At 43.1% G+C, this 17422-nt stretch overlaps 1 protein-coding gene across 1 annotated transcript; it reads left to right on the forward strand.

Moving 5' to 3' along the window:
• Positions 1–10675, forward strand: ARL6IP1 (ARL6 interacting reticulophagy regulator 1). Its single transcript, XM_084818605.1, has 6 exons — positions 1–176; positions 4875–5008; positions 7611–7730; positions 8964–9081; positions 9412–9496; positions 9681–10675. Exons 1-6 carry the CDS (start codon positions 141–143, stop codon positions 9797–9799), a joined length of 612 nt encoding a protein of 203 aa, XP_084674731.1. The 5' UTR covers positions 1–140; the 3' UTR covers positions 9800–10675.
• Positions 10676–17422: the final 6747 nt, after the last annotated feature.

The following is a 17422-nucleotide window of genomic DNA, read 5'->3' on the forward strand; positions in this document are numbered from 1 at the left end:
GGTGGCGGCGAGAGGCAGAGCGCTGGGTGGACGGGAGCGCTCCGGAGGGCTGCGGGCTAGAAGAAGAGGCGGAGCTGAGGCGTGACGGTTTGAGGGGAGGAGACGCGAGGCCGCCGCCGCTGCTGTCCGGGCCGCACAAAATGGCGGAGGGCGACAATAGGAGCACCAACCTGCTGGTGGGTGACAGCTTGAGGCGAAGCGTCTTCGCGCGCGGTGTTTCCCCTTCGCTTTCGAACGACGGTTGTGCCGCCGCCTCGCCCTGGCTTACATTCTGGCAGCAAAAGAGCGTCTAGGCTGGGGGGCTTGGGGCTTTGTCTTTACGCAGGGAGAGGGAGGGGCTGGCTCCGCCGTCTCGATACCTGCCCTGTGTGCACGATTGCCGGGGGGCGGGGGCCCTTTTGCCAACGCCACCCCCGTCCCAAGGCTTTTGTGTGCGTGCGGTTAAGCTGAGGGGGAAAACGGTAGTTCGCGCCCCTCGTGTGCTACTTCTTCCGGAGGGTGGGGCGGGTTGTTTGAGGGAGGGAGGAAGGAAGGGGCGAAGAGTTGCGGGGGGCGAGGCTGGAGATCAAGTGGAAACCAGTTGCCTTAAACCTGCAGTGTTTGAACTATTTTATTGTTTTAGAATTTTAAATTGGCATTAGCTTGTTTACTGGTTGACTATGCTTTTAACTGCTTACGTTATTTATTGTTTTGTACTGCTTACACTGATTCTATCTGTATGCCGCTGAGATCTTAATGATATAGGGCATACAGATGTTTTACATAAGTTAATAAAGTGCATCGAAGAATCTCGTGGCACCCTCCAAGGCCAACAGATTTTTAGTGGCAGACGTTTTTGAGGAGGGGAGGCCACTTTATCCGATTGCGTGAAGTGTTATCCGTGTGTATTTGCATGTGTGGGTACACACACAGACTCATTAGCATATATTTATTCATGTGTGAAGTGTTGTCCTTAAATATGTGTCTGTGTCGGTGTATGCCCATACACAAACGCTGTTGGATAATACTTCATGCATCTGATAAAGGTGGGCTCTATTCTGCAAAAGCTTCTGCCACCATAAATCTATTAGTATTTAAGGTGGCTTTGCTAAATCAGACTAACACAACGATCTCTCTGGAACTTAAATAACAAGGGATGCTTTCAACTCCATCCTAGATACATTGACTCAAGGCCTGCTGTGTTCAGTGAGGCTTGTTCCTAGGTAAGGGTGCACCTCTCATTGTAGCATTTGAAAACTTGGAAAGGACTCAAAGTCAAGGGAGAAGCCATTATATTGAGTATATGAAATGATAAAAGCGGGTGGGGGGAAGTACTTGCATTCTGTAGAAACAAGTTCTTCTGGCAGCCGGGCTTTCTACCAAATGAGTGTGGGGTAGGGATCCCTCCCATGCGTATGTCTAGTTTCTCTGCAAATCTTGTTGCTGATCATATTACGCATGCTGTAACCTCTTTCTGCAGCTGTTGTCATTGTGGATGTGCTTGGTCTCTTTTCACCACCAAGTGGTGCATCCAAAAATGTCTAGCTTGGGTTTCATTTTTCTGTTCCTCCAGCAGAATTCTGCATTGTCACCTTCCTCCTTGGCATTAGGCTGGTCTGCTTGCTTGTCATGCTAATGTGAGCAGGAACAAGCAGTGTGCTTTGTTTAGGCTGTCATTGAGCTGCAGTGTTTCAGGGGTAGCCAGGTGGAGTCAAACATGCAGCACTGAGCAAGATGGTTGATGAACAGTACTGTGCTAATTAGCCTACTTGTGCTGAATGATGTTTCCTTGAGTTTGAAATGCAGATCATTGATGACCATTCTGTCTGCCAGATTTCTCACCACCCCTCACTCCCTATGTGCATTAACAATTGGTTAGTGGCCATTTTCAAGTGATTGTTTGTTATTTGTCAAACATATCTCTCCTTTCTTATGAGGAGTTCAGAATTTTCATGGCTGGCCCAGTATCGAAGAAAATCTCACAAGTGCCTCTCTCTGGGAGTAAAACTACAGCAATAATAAAGTAAATAACTAACAATTTGCTGCCATTTCATGACACCCAAAATCAGCTGTCCGAGGTGGCCGCTTCAGTGTGCCTAACAATTTTTATAACAGCCTTGTGCCAGTAGGTGACACTGTGTGTGCAGCTGGCCCAAGATCACTCCATGAGTTTCATAGCTGAGCAGACATTTGAACTTGGGTAGAATAACAATTCCATTTTTCTTATGAAATGCTAAAATATAGAAAAACATATGTGTACAGTAGGATATTCACAGCCTTAAACTTCAGGAGGAGGGGAGAACTGACTAGGAACCAATTTTTATTAGCTAGTACAGTATTCCAGCTGAGCTATTTAAAATCCTAAAAGATGATGCTGTTGAAGTGCTGCACTCAATATGCCAACACATTTGGAACACTCAACAGTGGCCACAAGACTGGAAAAGATCAGTTTACATTCCAATTCCAAAGAAGGGCAATGCCAAAGAGTGTTCAAACTACCACACAGTTGTGCTCATTTCACATGCCAGCAAGGTTATGCTCAAAATCCTACAAGCTAGGTTTCAGCAGCATGTGAACCGAGAACTACCGGAAGTACAAGCGGGGTTTTGAAGAGGCAGAGGAACTAGAGATCAAATCGCCAACATTCGCTGGATCATGGAGAAAGCAAGAGAATTCCAGAAAAATGTCTATTTCTGCTTCATTGACTATGCTAAAGCCTTTGATTGTGTGGATCACAACAAACTGTGGCAAATTCTGAAAGAGATGGGAGTACCAGACCACCTTACCTGAGAGCTTCGGCTATTGGGCGGTATAGAAATGAAATAAATAAATTACCTGTCTCCTGAGAAACCTGTATGAGGGTCAAGAAGCAACAGTAAGAACCAGACATGGAACAACCGATTGGTTCAAAATTGGGAAAGGAGTACAACAAGGCTGTATATTGTTGCCCTGCTTATTGAACTTATCAGAGTACATCATGAGAAATGCCGGGTTGGATGAATTACAGGTCGGAATTAAGATTGCCGGGAGAATTATAAACAACTTCAGATACGCAGACGATACCACCCTAATGGCAGAAAGCGAAGAGGATCTAAAGAGCTTCTTGTTGAGGGTGAAAGTGGAGAGTGCAAAAGCTGGTTTGAAACTCCACATTAAAAAAACTAAGATCATGGCATCTGGCCCCATCACTTCCTGGCATATAGAAGGGGAAGAAATGGAAGCAGTGACAGATTTTATTTTCTTGGGCTCCAAGATGCAGACGATGACAGTAGCCATGAAATTAAAAGACGCTTTCTCCCTGGGGGAAAGCTATGACACACCTAGACAGCATAGTAAGAAGCAGAGACATCACCTTGCTGACAAAGGTCCATATAATCAAAGCTGTGGTTTTCCCAGTAGTAATGTATGGCTGTGAGAGCTGGACTGTAAGGAAGGCTGAGTGCTGAAGAATTGATGCTTTCGAACTGTGGTGCTGGAGAAGACTCTTACGAGTCCCCTGGACTGCAAGGAGGTCCAATCAGTCCATCCTAAAGGAAATCAACCCTGAGTGCTCATTGGAAGGACAGATACTGAAGCTGAAGCTCAAATATTTTGGCCACCTAATGTGAAGAGAAAACTCTGGAAAAGACCCTGATGCTGGGAAAGATTGAAGGCAAAAGGGGAAGGGGACGGCAGAGGATGAGATGGCTACATAGCATCACCGATGCAATGAATATGAACTTGAGCACACTCCGGGAGAGAGCGGAGGACAGGAAGGCCTGGCGTGCTATGGTCCATGGGGTCATGAAGAGTCGGACACGACTTAACAACTCAACAACAACAACACCTATCTCTTGGTGAACTGAAGAGTAGCAATTGAAATTCAGATTAAGGAAGAATTAAAAATGCTAAATCAGGAGTTTTCTGTGGTCTGTAGACCTCAGTGGTAGTTCCCCCTTTCCATCATGGTTCATAATGAAACTTTCACATCTGACTTGTTATTTTTCCTAATTACAAGTGCATGGTCTTTGGCTGAAACTGTAATCATCACAAAATACAGTTAACTTCTGCAAAATGTAACGTTCAAAGAAATCATAATTAAATTTAGCCTACAAAGACCTTGCATACTATTTAACATTAAAAATAGTTAATTAATGTAAAAACAGCTTTGCCTTACCTTGTCTGCCTTTCAACTCAAACATAATTATGGTTATCAGATCTGGGTTGAATACAAACCAGTTAAATTAATATTTTCTTCTTCCATCCAAGTTTCTTGGGAAAAATCTAACAAAACTGGTATAGGAACAAGTGCCAGAGCATGATGTTCACAAGATGAATTTTCAACAATAAATGGCAAGTAAGAAGGAACTTTCATTATGGAAAATACTTAGAATTGGATCCAGAGTTGCCCTTCCATGAATAGAAAGGCTCGCTCCATTTGCAGAAGGGACTGAGATCCAGTAGAAGCTCCAGCTGGAGAAGGGCTTTTGGGGGTGATTTTCACCAATTTCCCCCTACAGCCCCCTCTGTCATCTCCCACACTGTTCTGGAGGGTCCCCAAACTCAAGAGCAGCTTTTCAGGAGGTGCAGGTGGAAGGAGGAATTGGACAAAAATTGCCTCCCCCACCCTTCTTCGCAGGAGTGTCCCATGAATGAACTCTGTCTCTAAGTCTTAATATATCCAGTGTAGTATTCCCGATCCATTTACTTGGTTGGGGGCAATCAAGTCTTTAGCATTTTGTCACATGAAAGACCTACTTCAAATTAAAAGAGAATCTCCTGTGGAAATATAACGACAGATAAAAAAGATTCCTCTACTTGTGCAAAGATATCCTGCATACCCCATAAAGTATATGCATTGTATAAACTTTTTCTTCCTGTAGCAAGTACATTTATTTAAAAGCTTTTGTTCACAGGCTGCAGAGACAGCTGGATTGGAAGAGCAGTTGCAAGGATGGGGTGAAGTGATTCTGGTGACAGACAAAATCCTTCGCTGGGAAAAACCATGGTTTCCACCTGCTATGATTGCTGTAGTTTCCTTCGTTTTTCTGTAAGTTATTGGAAAGGCTTTAACTGTAACATTTTCTTCTTGCATATGTTGTAACAATTAGTAGCTACTTTTCAGGAAGTAATTGGCACTGTTGTGCTGTACGAAAGATACAAGGAATGGTTTATGTAGCTGGAAATATAGTGCTGATGTAGAAAGCAGTGGTGTGTTCAAACTTAGGCTGCTGATCTTAGTCATCCTGTTCTTTAAAAAAGGGGGTCTCTTAAGTGGAAAAAGTACAAAAGATTGAGAATAAAACGTTTGCCAGAAATTCATTTTTTTAAAAAATCCTTGTACTAAAAAAAATACACAAATGAGCATTTTTTGTTTTAATAAAAAAAAATGTTGTTTGCCTTGCTCTTTAGCCAAAAAGGCTCACAGAATGGCTTACAAATATCAGTAAAGATACTTCTTGATCTCAGGCATATAGTCTCTAACACATGACACAGCAGAGAAAGGGGATGAGAAGGGAAGAGGGGAAAAGGGTAATCTCAGAAAACCGTCGCGGAACGAAGCCCCTGCCCCCCCACCCCACGAAAGGCACGCAGAACAAAGTGCCTGCCGCCCCCACCCCACTAAAAGCGCGTGAAACGGAGCACTTACCTGCTCCCGTCCGCGTTGCTGTGCGAATGGCAGCTGTCATTCGCTTCCTCCTTCAGCCGTGATAGACTACGTAAATACTTACATAGCCTATCACGGCTAACGCAGGGACACCATTTGCGTCCCTGCGGAGGCCGTGATAGGCTACGTAAGTATTTACGTAGCCTATCACGGCAAGGGGGAAAAAAACCCAGCCTACGCAAATGGCGGCGGCTACTGCCATTCGCGTACGCTGAAGTTTCCCCCCTGCTGTGATAGGCTACGTAAATATTTACGTAGCCTATCACGGCTCACTACAGGGACGCAAATGACGGCGGCTACGACAGCCGCCATTTGCGTCCCTGTAGGGCTGCCCAATGGTTCCACGGCCGGCCAGGATTCCAGGGAGAGGGACGGAGCGCCTCCCCCCACCTGCGGAACCCAGCGGAGCCAGGTAAGTGGGGTTTCGTACACCCCTATCTCTACCTAAAAGAAACTCAGCAGCCTGGTTCCTGTGGCGTAGGCATGGGATTGACATTACCACTAGAGACAACTTTTCAAGATGAACAAAAAATATGTTCCTAAAGCAGCCTTCCCCAACCTTGTGCCCTCCAGATGTTTTGGACTACAAAGCCCAGCATTCCTGGCTACTGGCCATGCTGCCTGAGGCTGATGGGTGCTGAAGTCCAAAATATCTGGAGAGAACCAGGTTGAGGAAGGCTGTCCTAAGGCAACAAAGTGACTACTGCTTATTTTTCAGTTTCTCCCCAAATTTCCATTTTTCCCCAAGCCCCCCCCCCCCAAACCCTGTTTTTTCCCATGGCCTCAAAATGTCCAGAAATTTTACATTTCTATCAAGCACCACTTCTTAAAATGAGTTGTCACAACCAGCTGGGATGGAAATAGTTCAGGTAGCCTGCTGGAATGGCTGCTGCTAGGTGACAGTTGAGGCAGAGGCAGCTGGTCTCTCAGCAGAGGCAATGGAACTATGCATGACCAACTTTTGAAATGAGAAAGATTGGGGGCAGCTCCATAAAGCCCTGTGTGAAGAGTAATGCTGAAGCTTAGGAGAGCTATTACTAAAAATGAGTATGATGTCAATATGAAATCTTAAATTGTTCATAATCTGAATAGAAAATCACTGATTACCCTTTCTAAATTCCATCAGAGCTAGAAGCACTAGGATATGGTGAAGTGTATTCTTTTAAAAGATTGGAATAATATATAAATTAGGAGGTAGTCCCAGAACTTTGTAATAATTCCCAAACTTACCAATGGACCTTTTTGCCCATGTGTTGGCAACTCCTCAGGCTGAGCTATCCCAGCCCCCCATTACACCAGTTCCAAACTAGATGTGATATAATTGCTTGATTGCAATTAATATATCTAGTTCTAAAAATGTAAATAGCAGCCATGGGGGTTGCTTATTGGGACTGTCAGAAGTCCTAATAAGCCTTTCCACCACAATGTTAACACAGTGTTAACACTGCACACTGACAGAGCTATTTAAAATTAAGAACATTCAGTATAATTACACAGTTAATATATCTAGTTTGGCCTCCAGCCAGGTGTGTAATGCACACTGTTAATGTGATTGCATCTGGATTAGAAGAGAGGCTGGAGTAATTGACGACAACACCTGAGGAGGGTTTTTACATTTTCTAATCAAATTTGCAGTGCTGATTTTTAAAAATATTATACTGTCCAGTCTTGTTCAACTCTTCTTTTTAGACTCTTTAGTATTGCAGCCAGAGTGGCGAGGCCCTTTGAGTCCAATCATTCTCCCTGCTACTGGAAACCTTGTGGTCGTAGGCCGTAGCTCTGTCTTCTCCAGCCCTCCAGATGTGTTGTTGATCGCTCCCATCACCCTTAGCCACCATGATCGATAACCATGCTACTATAGTTACTATAGTTCACTCATAGTTTTCTGTGTAAGTTGATGGTCAGCTGATGTGTGTTTAGACAGAAAAAAGTCCCAACCATTCCCAGCATGCCCTATAACAACTTTTTTTTCTTGTCCCAACAGGATGATTTACGACTTGGACCCATCTGTTCTTTCAGGTGTTTCTTGTTTTGTTATGTTGCTTTGTTTGGCTGACTACCTTGTACCTGCTCTTGCTCCTAGAATTTTTGGCTCCAGTAAATGGTAGGTTTGATAACTAAAACTACTTATTTCTTTTTTATTTTATCTCCTGTCCTGAAATCCTACTGCCTTCTACTCTTCGATGAATGGGATATGATACAGTACAAAGATAGAATTGTGTGAATTCATGACCTAATTGTTCCATTACCCTTGTGTCTCACTCTGTTTCATATCTTTCCTGAACAGTTGACATCTAGATTGTAAAGTCCTTGGGGCGGGTACCCATCTCTTTCTTTTTTTTGCTCATAAAGCACCATGTACCTCAACAGCACAGTAAACACAGGGCTATAGCCTTTAAGGACCAGGGGCACAGTCCTGTGGAGATAACAGCCTCAGAAGGCAGAGGCTGTTGAGTATCTAAATGCAGGGCAGCCAGAGCATGGAGGCAATCCTCACTGCCGTGCTTGGGTTGCCCTGCATTTTTGCTAGATGGGCAATTTCGCCTGTCTGGTTGCAGTGCTTCCAAGAGGAAGGAACTCAGGCGTGCATAGAGAGCTGTATAAAGTAGCTTCTGCAGTCTCCTCCCCATCCCTGGGACCACCCCCTTTTCCCTGGCTCTGTGCTCTTATTTCCGAGCACGGAGACTTAGCCAGAACCGTGCTGGCTACGAGAGGGGAGCACAGTTTCTGGGCTCTGAGTTCAGAGTCCTTTTTCTGACCTCAGAGCCCAGAAACTGAACAATCCTATGTCCCCCCACATGCTGTCGAGAGTGCATAGGATTGCTCTCCAGTTGACACTGATTCTTGGGGTATAAATATATGTAAAAAAGCTACCATCTGTCTAAAAATTCTGAGGTAGCACAAGAACCTCACTGGTTGAAATAGTGGTTTGCTGATTAATTGCTCCTACAACATACTAAGAGATGACCTGCGGGATTATAGCTTAATAAAATTTGGGTTTGCAGTTCATGATGGATTGTTCATAAGATCTGTTATTTGCAATGTGTGTTCCAACTGTAAGCTAATTAAAATTTTAGTCCATTAAAATGTATACACACAGTATATATTTCCCCAATCCTCTGTCTACTCCATCTATAACTATTTGTTATGGTTATTCATATAACAATTTGTTCTGATTAATATATACATACACATGCATACACGAATGAGACAAAAATTGTATCAATAAATTGATGGAAGGTGGAACAATGACTGCTTGTTTGAAGGTGTATAATAAGTACTCACTTTCAGAAGATGGAACATTGTAATAAAGATTTTTGCTTAATATATTTTAAAGGACTACTGAACAACAGCAACGATTCCATGAAATCTGTAGCAACCTGGTAAAAACACGGCGCAGGATTGTTGGTTGGTGGAAACGACTCTTCACATTTAAGGAGGAAAAACCTAAAATGGTAACTCAACTATTCCTCTTAAGATGTTTCAGCTTCACTGCAAATATGTTATATCATAAATTCATTCTGCCTTATCTGTATTAAAACAAGGGCTTTCAGTTGCTGAAATGAAATTACGTGATTTTTTTTTAATGGGGGTGCTTTTTTAAATATTAGTTTAGTCTAATCAAAGATTTTGGACTGCACTGGCAAGCATAGTTTTGAAATGCAGACTTTAGAAAGCGCACAGCACCTGATTTGACTTCTGTGTGCCATACTATTTTGATTTGTGGATTTTACTCAATCTTCCCCCTGAACAACAGGACTAATTAACTGTGGTCTCTCTTCTAGTACTTCACGACAATGCTGTGTTCGTTATCTGTGATTGCTTGGATAGGACAGCAAGTTCATAACCTCTTTCTCACGTATCTTATTGGTAAGCAATGTACAAGATGATGGTGCAGATATATATTACTGTGTTTTTTTCCATACTAGAAAATGGGGGCAAAGTTTGAGAACCCTACCGTGACTTGGATAAAAAATTAAGTGAGCAAATATGGTGGGTGATGTTTTAAAAGTGCATACCTAGTGGTAACTTGTTCTTATTTTTGTTTTTGAAGTGAGCTGCTTCTTGTTGTTTCCTGGATTAAACAAACATGGAATAATTTCAAAGTATGCTGGAATGGCAAAAAGGGAGGTCAACAAACTCCTCAAGCAAAAGGAGAAGAAAAACGAATGAAGCTTTGCTTGCTGTTTCACTCCATAGTATAATTTGTGTTCTGGGAACAATTCAATGAATTATTGTATGTTTAATAGTTTAGCAGTGGTTAATTTCAGTCATTGCCTTTTAATTTTAAATTGGCCCCCCTCTTCTGCTGTTTAAATAGGAAGTGTGTGGTCCCTCAGTCACACACTAATACAGTCTGCTAACATGGACAGTCAATCTTACAGTAAGTGTGACTAGCAACCTCGTAGTATGATAAGGCTGTTGATCAGTAATAATTGGTGGTGGTAAACTGATTATATTTGTGTGACGATGTTGTTACTATTTCTGATGGAAATACACCAGTTAATATTCTCCATTCCTGTTAAGCATTTTGGGGCTCACTGGACTGTCTAGATTTACTTAATCATATCCTCCAGTTGTTAAACTTCTTATGAAGTTGTGGAAACAAGTGAGTTGAATAAACAGGGCTCCTAAACTCTTGCATCCAAGTTGACACTAGGTCTGTAGTACAACTTACTGCACTGAAACTATGGAAAACTGAAGTTAGGATGCACAGACAGTCAATTTTCTTGTTTCCATTATTTAAAATGCTGTAGTTTTGATGTTGTGCATATGTGTCTTTTGTTTTTAAAATATGGTCTGTATACAAAATCATGTTGAAAATACTTGATGCATCTGTCTCGTTAACAAGTCTGCCTTTAGAGTTATTTGTGTTTTCTTAATGCTATTTTGTTTTTACTACTAAACTTTTCTTAAGTAAATGAGTTGTAACCTGTTAAAATGATAGGTATCTTAAATTTGTGTTTAAAAGACACATTTCTGTCTTAATTACAAATGAATGAACAGTGTTATTGTCAGTTTGAAAATACAGACTTGAGAAACCTTGAAGTTTTGCTTTTTTATTATCTTGAAGGCATTCTTACTGCTTGGTGAAAAGTATAGCAGGAACCCTGGTGCTTATGTTACTGCCTTTCAAGTGGTAGCTCTATCTCATTCTAAGCTACCAGCCTAAGTTTGTGACCATTTTCTACAAAATATTGTAGTGAACATTGGGGGGGAGGGGGCACAGTTCTTTAACGATTCTTCATCTTTTGGGTTACTATAGTGATGTAAAAGACTTAATTGCGATGGCAGCAATTAATGGAATGTGCTTTAGGTATACCTGCCTAGAAATAACATGCATAACACAGTAGTAAAAACAAGAATTGGCCCATATCAGTACAAACTAACTTTTCCCCATCTCCTCAAACACATGAAAAAATTATTCTCTCCCCTGTGGCAAAATTTTACTTTATAAATGGAAGCAACACCCTTTATTTGGAAACACTGGATAGAAATAGCATTATCAAATTCCCAAAATATTCTGGATTTGCTCCCCAAAAATCAGTACACAGGAAGTAAATGCAAAAATATTCAGTTGGTGAATCCATTAACTAAGTTGTATAGACTAGTTGCTTAATGTGGGCTGCCACACAGAAGCAAAGCTCTTCAAGCTACTTATCTGCATTATAACCACATTTAAAAATGCCCATGGAGTGACGTTAGATTGCTTTTGTGACAACTGCAGCCCTTTCAAGATACCTTGTTTTTCCAAACCAATGGAACACCACTTCCAAACTCATTAGTGCAGCCTCCCTAATTCTCTGCCTTATGAGATGATACACCTCAAAGCCTACTGATTTCTAGAATGGCTAGCGGAACCCCTGATGCAGGCATGCCCCTGGAGATGCAGGAAACAACACTAAGGGCGCAATCCTATGGCTGCTAGACAGTGGCTAGATGGCCATAGGATTGTTTGGTTTTCAGGAACTGACCTTGGAGCCCGTGCTCCGAGGTTTGTTCCTGGAAAACTGCTGCCTTGTAGGCAGTGCAGATTGTCCCCGGACTCTGTGCTTGGAATAGCAGCACGGAGCGAGGCAAAAGGGGGCCTTCCCAGGGACATGGAAGGGTGGGGAGCACAGAAGTGCCGGTACAACGCTTCCTACGCATCAGCTTCTCCCCCACCCCGCTCTGAAGTCCCATGGCTAGACAGCTGAAATTAGCTGTCTAGACACGAATGCAAGGTGGCAGGAGCACAGAGAAGATCCCCTCGGCTCTCTGCCTGCCCTGCATTGGATAGGCGGTTGCCTCCAAGTAGGAGGCAGCTGCCTTATCCCAATAGGATTGCTCCCTCCGTGTGCAAACTTATGCATGGTTAGACAGAAATAAGTCCTACAGCTCCCAACATGCTCTCTAGGGAATGCTGGGATTGACAGACTTATTTCTGTCTAAACATGCATAGGATGTTGCCTTAAGTTGCTTATTATGGGAGTTGTTCAATCATAGCTCCTTGAGTCAAAATGTTTCAGTGCACCAACTTGGTTATCACTGCAGTGAGTAAGTTCACCTTCATGAATGCCATATTTCATGTTACACCTTCAGTTTGGGCTTTAGAATGTAGCACAAGAATCCTACGGTGGTGACTTTATAGTTGCCGAGTGAATTATACTTGGTCTTTGGAAATCTATGGTGATTCATGTATCTAATAGTTATACACGCTAGCACAAAGAAGCAAGTATTGAAGAGAAATTAAAACCTTCAGTGAAATACAAAAACAACTTTGGAGTGCTTTCATGACAACTAAGAGTGAATTATTGAAATTGGTTTCTTTCAAAAACACTGTCTCATCTTTCCTTATATCCTACCCTCACTCCCTTTCTTTTATTTTGTATATTTTATTTTAGACAGGAAATCTAAACCAACTTTACCAGGCTTGGGTAGTAAAGCTGTGTGTTATGTGAGGAAAATAATGTAATAGAGAGAAAGGCATATGGGGTACAAAGGTAGAGAAGTGAAAACACTGTTGGAGGGAGGGGAAATATGTTTCATTTACTTGCCATTTTTTGTCAAAGTTGCTGCTTTCCTTTTGATTGCATTGATGTGTAATATAGATGGATGGTAAATGTATACCCAGAAAGCTAAAAGTTGAATAAATATGTTAATAGAAGAAAAAAAAATGTCAGTGACATCTTATTGAATGTGTATGCAAGGCCCAGTCTTCCTGTTTTCTCTGTTACTCTACCCAAGAAAAGTCCTAGCAAAATATGACCTCACCAGCAATGTCTGAAAGGCTGCTGCTGAAGTTTTGAGGCTCCCCTCAAGTTGTTTTCCATTTCGTAATGTCTTTTAAGTTGCATGTTGTCTGGTGGCAGAACTGTCTGCTTGGAAAACACCTCATACATCAACCTTGGAGGCTGAAAGTATTTCCATATCTGATTGAGATTTTCCTTTCCCTTCCCAAGGACGTGGATTGTGGTCTCCCTCAGGTTTACCTTGGCAAGGTTATTATACCGTATATACAATGTGGCTGACCGAAGAACTATGTTCATAGTGCTTCATACATCCTAAATAAAAGGTTGAGAAGATGTAACATTTTCCAGTGGGGCAATTCCCCTTACATCCTTTTCTATCCATAACTCCAGCAGGTTACCATTCTAGTGCAAAGGGAGTCTAGTTATGCAGGTCTGTATCCAGTGACTCGGTGGAAAATCACATTGTTAGCTATATGGTTGGAATTAGCTTAGGCAAGAGAGATAACAAAAGGGCAAAATGATAGCCAACAACCATGTGGCACTGTAGAGGTTAGGCTTGTACCTGTAACTGCTGGATTGAAGGAAAGTGGCACCCTTTGCTCACCCTGCATGGCCAGTTTTTCTTCCTAGATTCCTCTGATACTGGTTAGCCATGGGCTTTAGCCAGAACGAAGAGAGGAAACATTCAGGCATTAAAATATGATACCTATCTTGTCTACTGAATCTAACGAGCAGGAAAGGGTGCCCCCTTTATTGCTCTTACGATTCTTTGCCTCCAAGCATCTGGGAACAATCCATTGTGCTGTGTGGGTCTGCAGGATCCTACCTTGAAGGGAAAGGATTTTGTATCACCTGTAGCTGGAACTTGATTCTGTGAAGGCTCATCCCCTCCAACTACTAGGTAAAGCTACAGAATTTTGCTTCTTTTTTTTACTTAATACACCATCTTAAATAATTTCTAGCCTTGTTAATATAAAAACTCTACTGTCTAGTTTCAACCTATCAAGGAACCTATGCATTTTCCCTGGTGTGATGCCCCATCAGGGACATTATGGAGAAATTAATGTGGCAAACTAGGCTGCAATCCTATGTACACTTACCTGTGAGTAACCCCCACTGAACCAGGGGGACTTAATTTCCAAATAGGCATGCATGGGATTGCACTGTCGAAAGGGTCTGCCCCTTGCTCAGGTATTTGGATACCTACACCATTGGTCTTGGCTAATAGTAAATGTACCTGTTTCCCTCGTGAGCCTCCCCACACCCATTCCTTGTTTTCATTGTTAGTATTACAACATGGGGGGAACCTAATATACCTATGCGTTTATAGTCGCAAGTTCCTGTCAGGCCCAATTTTGGAAGATATCCCAATTCTACTGATACACTGAAATAACCAGTGGCAAATCTCTTATCCTTGACCTCAACAAGCCGGATGGAATTGTTATAAAAGTGTCACACTAGGCCTTGAGAGACACAGGTTCAGATCTTCAGATGTCCATGACGCTCACTGGGCAACCTTGACCAGTCCTGTGTATGTTAACCTACCTCACAGGGTTGTTATGAGGATAAAATGGAGGAGAGGGAAGAACCACATAAGCCACCTTGACCTTCTTGGAGGAAAAGCGGGATATAAATGTAATCCATAAATAATACATTCATTCACCGGTGCGCTGAGGCGAAGTCCGCCTGCGACGTGAAAGGGCCGGGCTGCACCCCAACGCCCTCCCAGAGCCGTCGTCTCCTTTCCGGAAGCGTTTTGGTTGCTACTGGATACCAGACCGAAAGGACAGCCGGGAGTTTGTTCTCCGGAAGCTCGGGCCTCTTCCTGGCGCCTTGGTTTATGCCACAGAGATAGAAAAAGGGAGGAGTGACACGCAGACATGATTTCCGGTAACATTTAGAAAGCTGCCTTTGAGAGTTCTGAGCAGAAGCGCTCTTTCGAACTCTGACCTTATTCCGTATTTTTTTTTTAAATGGTGGGTTTTGTTTTGTTTTTGTATTTAAGTTTTTAAGCACTTAAGACAGGGATGAGGAAAGTTTGACCCTCCAGATGCTTGACTGCAGATCCCATCATCCCTCATCTTTGGCTATGTTGGCTGGGATTGATGGGAGTTGAAGTCCAACAACATATGGATAGCCCTTCCAAATCAACTTCTGATGCTAATATAGTCCCTTATCCCCATATTGTAGAATGGGTGGGCTGGGAGATAAAGGACCTAGGACCCCCCTGCAGTGCACTTCACTCTGAATATTGGCAAGTTGGGGTGGATGGGCAAGGTCAGAGAGTGATTTACAACAACCCAGCAGTGGAGTCCAGCCGTATAATATGACTGGAGAGCTGGGGTCAGGCTGAAGTTGGGAGAGTAGCATACAACAACTTTGTAGTGTTGTCCAGTGCTGCTATCTCCCATGTTGCAGGTTCAGGCTCAGGGCTAAATAAGTAGTAGCATATAACAACCCTGCAATATAGTCTACTGCTATGAGACCCTCTTTTGCAGATTGGGTCATCTGCACTGAGAGAGAAATGGAGGATGGTGTAGTTGGCAGTGCTGGACTTTGGCTGAGGAGACTCGGGTTCACATCCACGCTCAGCCAAGAAGCTTGCCAGGGGACTTTGGGCCAGTCACTCTCTCTCAGCCTAACCTCCTTCACAGGGTTGCTGTGAGGGTAAAATGTGGAGAGAGAAACCATATAGTCTGCCTCGAGCTACTTCAAGGATGGGTGGGATAAAAAGAATAATTAGAATAACAGCCCTGCAAAGTAGCCCACTGTCATCGGAAATTAGAAATAGTACAAGGCTGGTTTGGATGCCCAGCTACAACTACTCCACGGAGAACACCCCTGTGTTGTTGTTCAGTCGTTAAGTCGTGCCCGACTCTTCGTGACCCCATGGACCATAGCACGCCAGGCCTTCCTGTCCTCCGCTCTCTCCTGGAGTGTGCTCAAGTTCATGAACACCTCCTAGGCTGCAGCAAAAGCTCTGTTTATTTAAATGACCTCCAGTGCTCTGCTGACGCATGCAGGACTGTTTAACTAGTTTAAAACTCCAGAAATGTCTCATAAATCGAGATCTTAGCTGGAGCATGTACCCCCATCTCTGTTGCCACTTTCTGTTTGTATTACAGCTATAATAATAATAATAATAATAATAATAGCAATAACAATAGCAGTAACAACAATATACTCCTTAGATTTTCCCACTGCTTTCCATGGGTAGCTCTTTATTTCACTCAGAAGGAAGGAGGGGAATAGTCTAAAGAAACAGAAGCTGAGCCTTGTATGTTGATCTAAAAGACATTAAAGACGCAAACCTTTGCATGTTTAGACAGAAAAAAGACCTACAATCCCCAGCATTCCCATGCTGGCTGGCGAATGCTGGGAGTTGAAGGTCTTTTTTCTGTCTAGACATGCATTTTGTTGTTCAGTCGTGTCCGACTCTTCGTGACCGCATGGACCATAGCACGCCAGGCCTTCCTGTCCTGTGCTCTCTCCCGGAGCGTGCTCAAGTTCATATTCATTGCATCAGTGATGCTATCTAGCCATCTCATCCTCTGCCGTCCCCTTCTCCTTTTGCCTTCAGTCTTTCCCAGCATCAGGGTCTTTTCCAGGGAGTTTTCTCTTCGCATTAGGTGGCCAAAACATTGGCGCTTCAGCTTCAGTATTTGTCCTTCCAATGAGCACTCAGGGCTGATTTCCTTTAGGATGGACTGATTTGACCTCCTTGCAGTCCAGGGGACTTGTTAAGAGTCTTCTCCAGCACCACAGTTCGAAAGCATCAATTCTTCGGTGCTCAGCCTTCCTTATAGTCCAGCTCTCACAGCCATACATTACTACTGGGAAAACCATAGCTTTGATTAGACGGACCTTTGTCGGCAAGGTGATGTCTCTGCTTCTTACTATGCTGTCTAGGTTGGCCATAGCTTTCCTCCCAAGGAGCAAGCGTCTTTTAATTTCATGGCTACAGTCACTGTCTGCGGTGATCTTGGAGCCCAAGAAAGTAAAATCTGTCACTGCTTCCATTTCTTCCCCTTCCATATGCCAGGAAGTGATGGGGCCAGATGCCATGATCTTCCTTTTTTAATGTGGAGTTTCAAACCAGCTTTTGCACTCTCCTCTTTCACCCTCAACAAGAGGCTCTTGAGATCCTCTTCGCTTTCTGCCATTAGGGTGGTATCGTCTGCATATCGGAGGTTGTTGATAATTCTCCCAGCAATCTTAATTCCGACCTCTGATTCATCCAACCCGGCATTTCTCATGATGTACTCTGCATATAAGTTAAATAAGCAGGGTGACAATATGCAGCCTTGTCGTACTCCTTTCCCAATTTTGAACCACTCGGTTGTGCCATGTCTGGTTCTTACTGTTGCTTCTTGACCCTCTGAACATGCATAGGATTCAGCCCTAACAGTACAATCTGTGTTTGTCTACTCAGAAGTAAACCCCACCGAGTTCACTGGGACTAACTCTCAGGTAAGTGTGGCTAGGATTTCAGCCTGAAGCTGCAACTCTATACTCGTTCCGTTAAACTGAATGGAACTTGCTTCAGAGTATATAGGATTGCACC

Source organism: Heloderma suspectum, chromosome 12 (genome assembly GCF_057233095.1).
Source record: "Heloderma suspectum isolate Gila_16-S chromosome 12, 16-S_ref, whole genome shotgun sequence".
Classification (NCBI taxonomy): Eukaryota; Metazoa; Chordata; class Lepidosauria; order Squamata; family Helodermatidae; genus Heloderma; species Heloderma suspectum.

Coding starts and splice junctions, on each gene's coding strand:
- ARL6IP1 (XM_084818605.1), top strand. CDS start 141: ATGGCGGAGGGCGACAATAGGAGCACCAACCTGCTG. Junction 177..4,874: donor ATAGGAGCACCAACCTGCTG/GTGGGTGACAGC, acceptor TTTTGTTCACAG/GCTGCAGAGACAGCTGGATT. Junction 5,009..7,610: donor GTAGTTTCCTTCGTTTTTCT/GTAAGTTATTGG, acceptor TTGTCCCAACAG/GATGATTTACGACTTGGACC.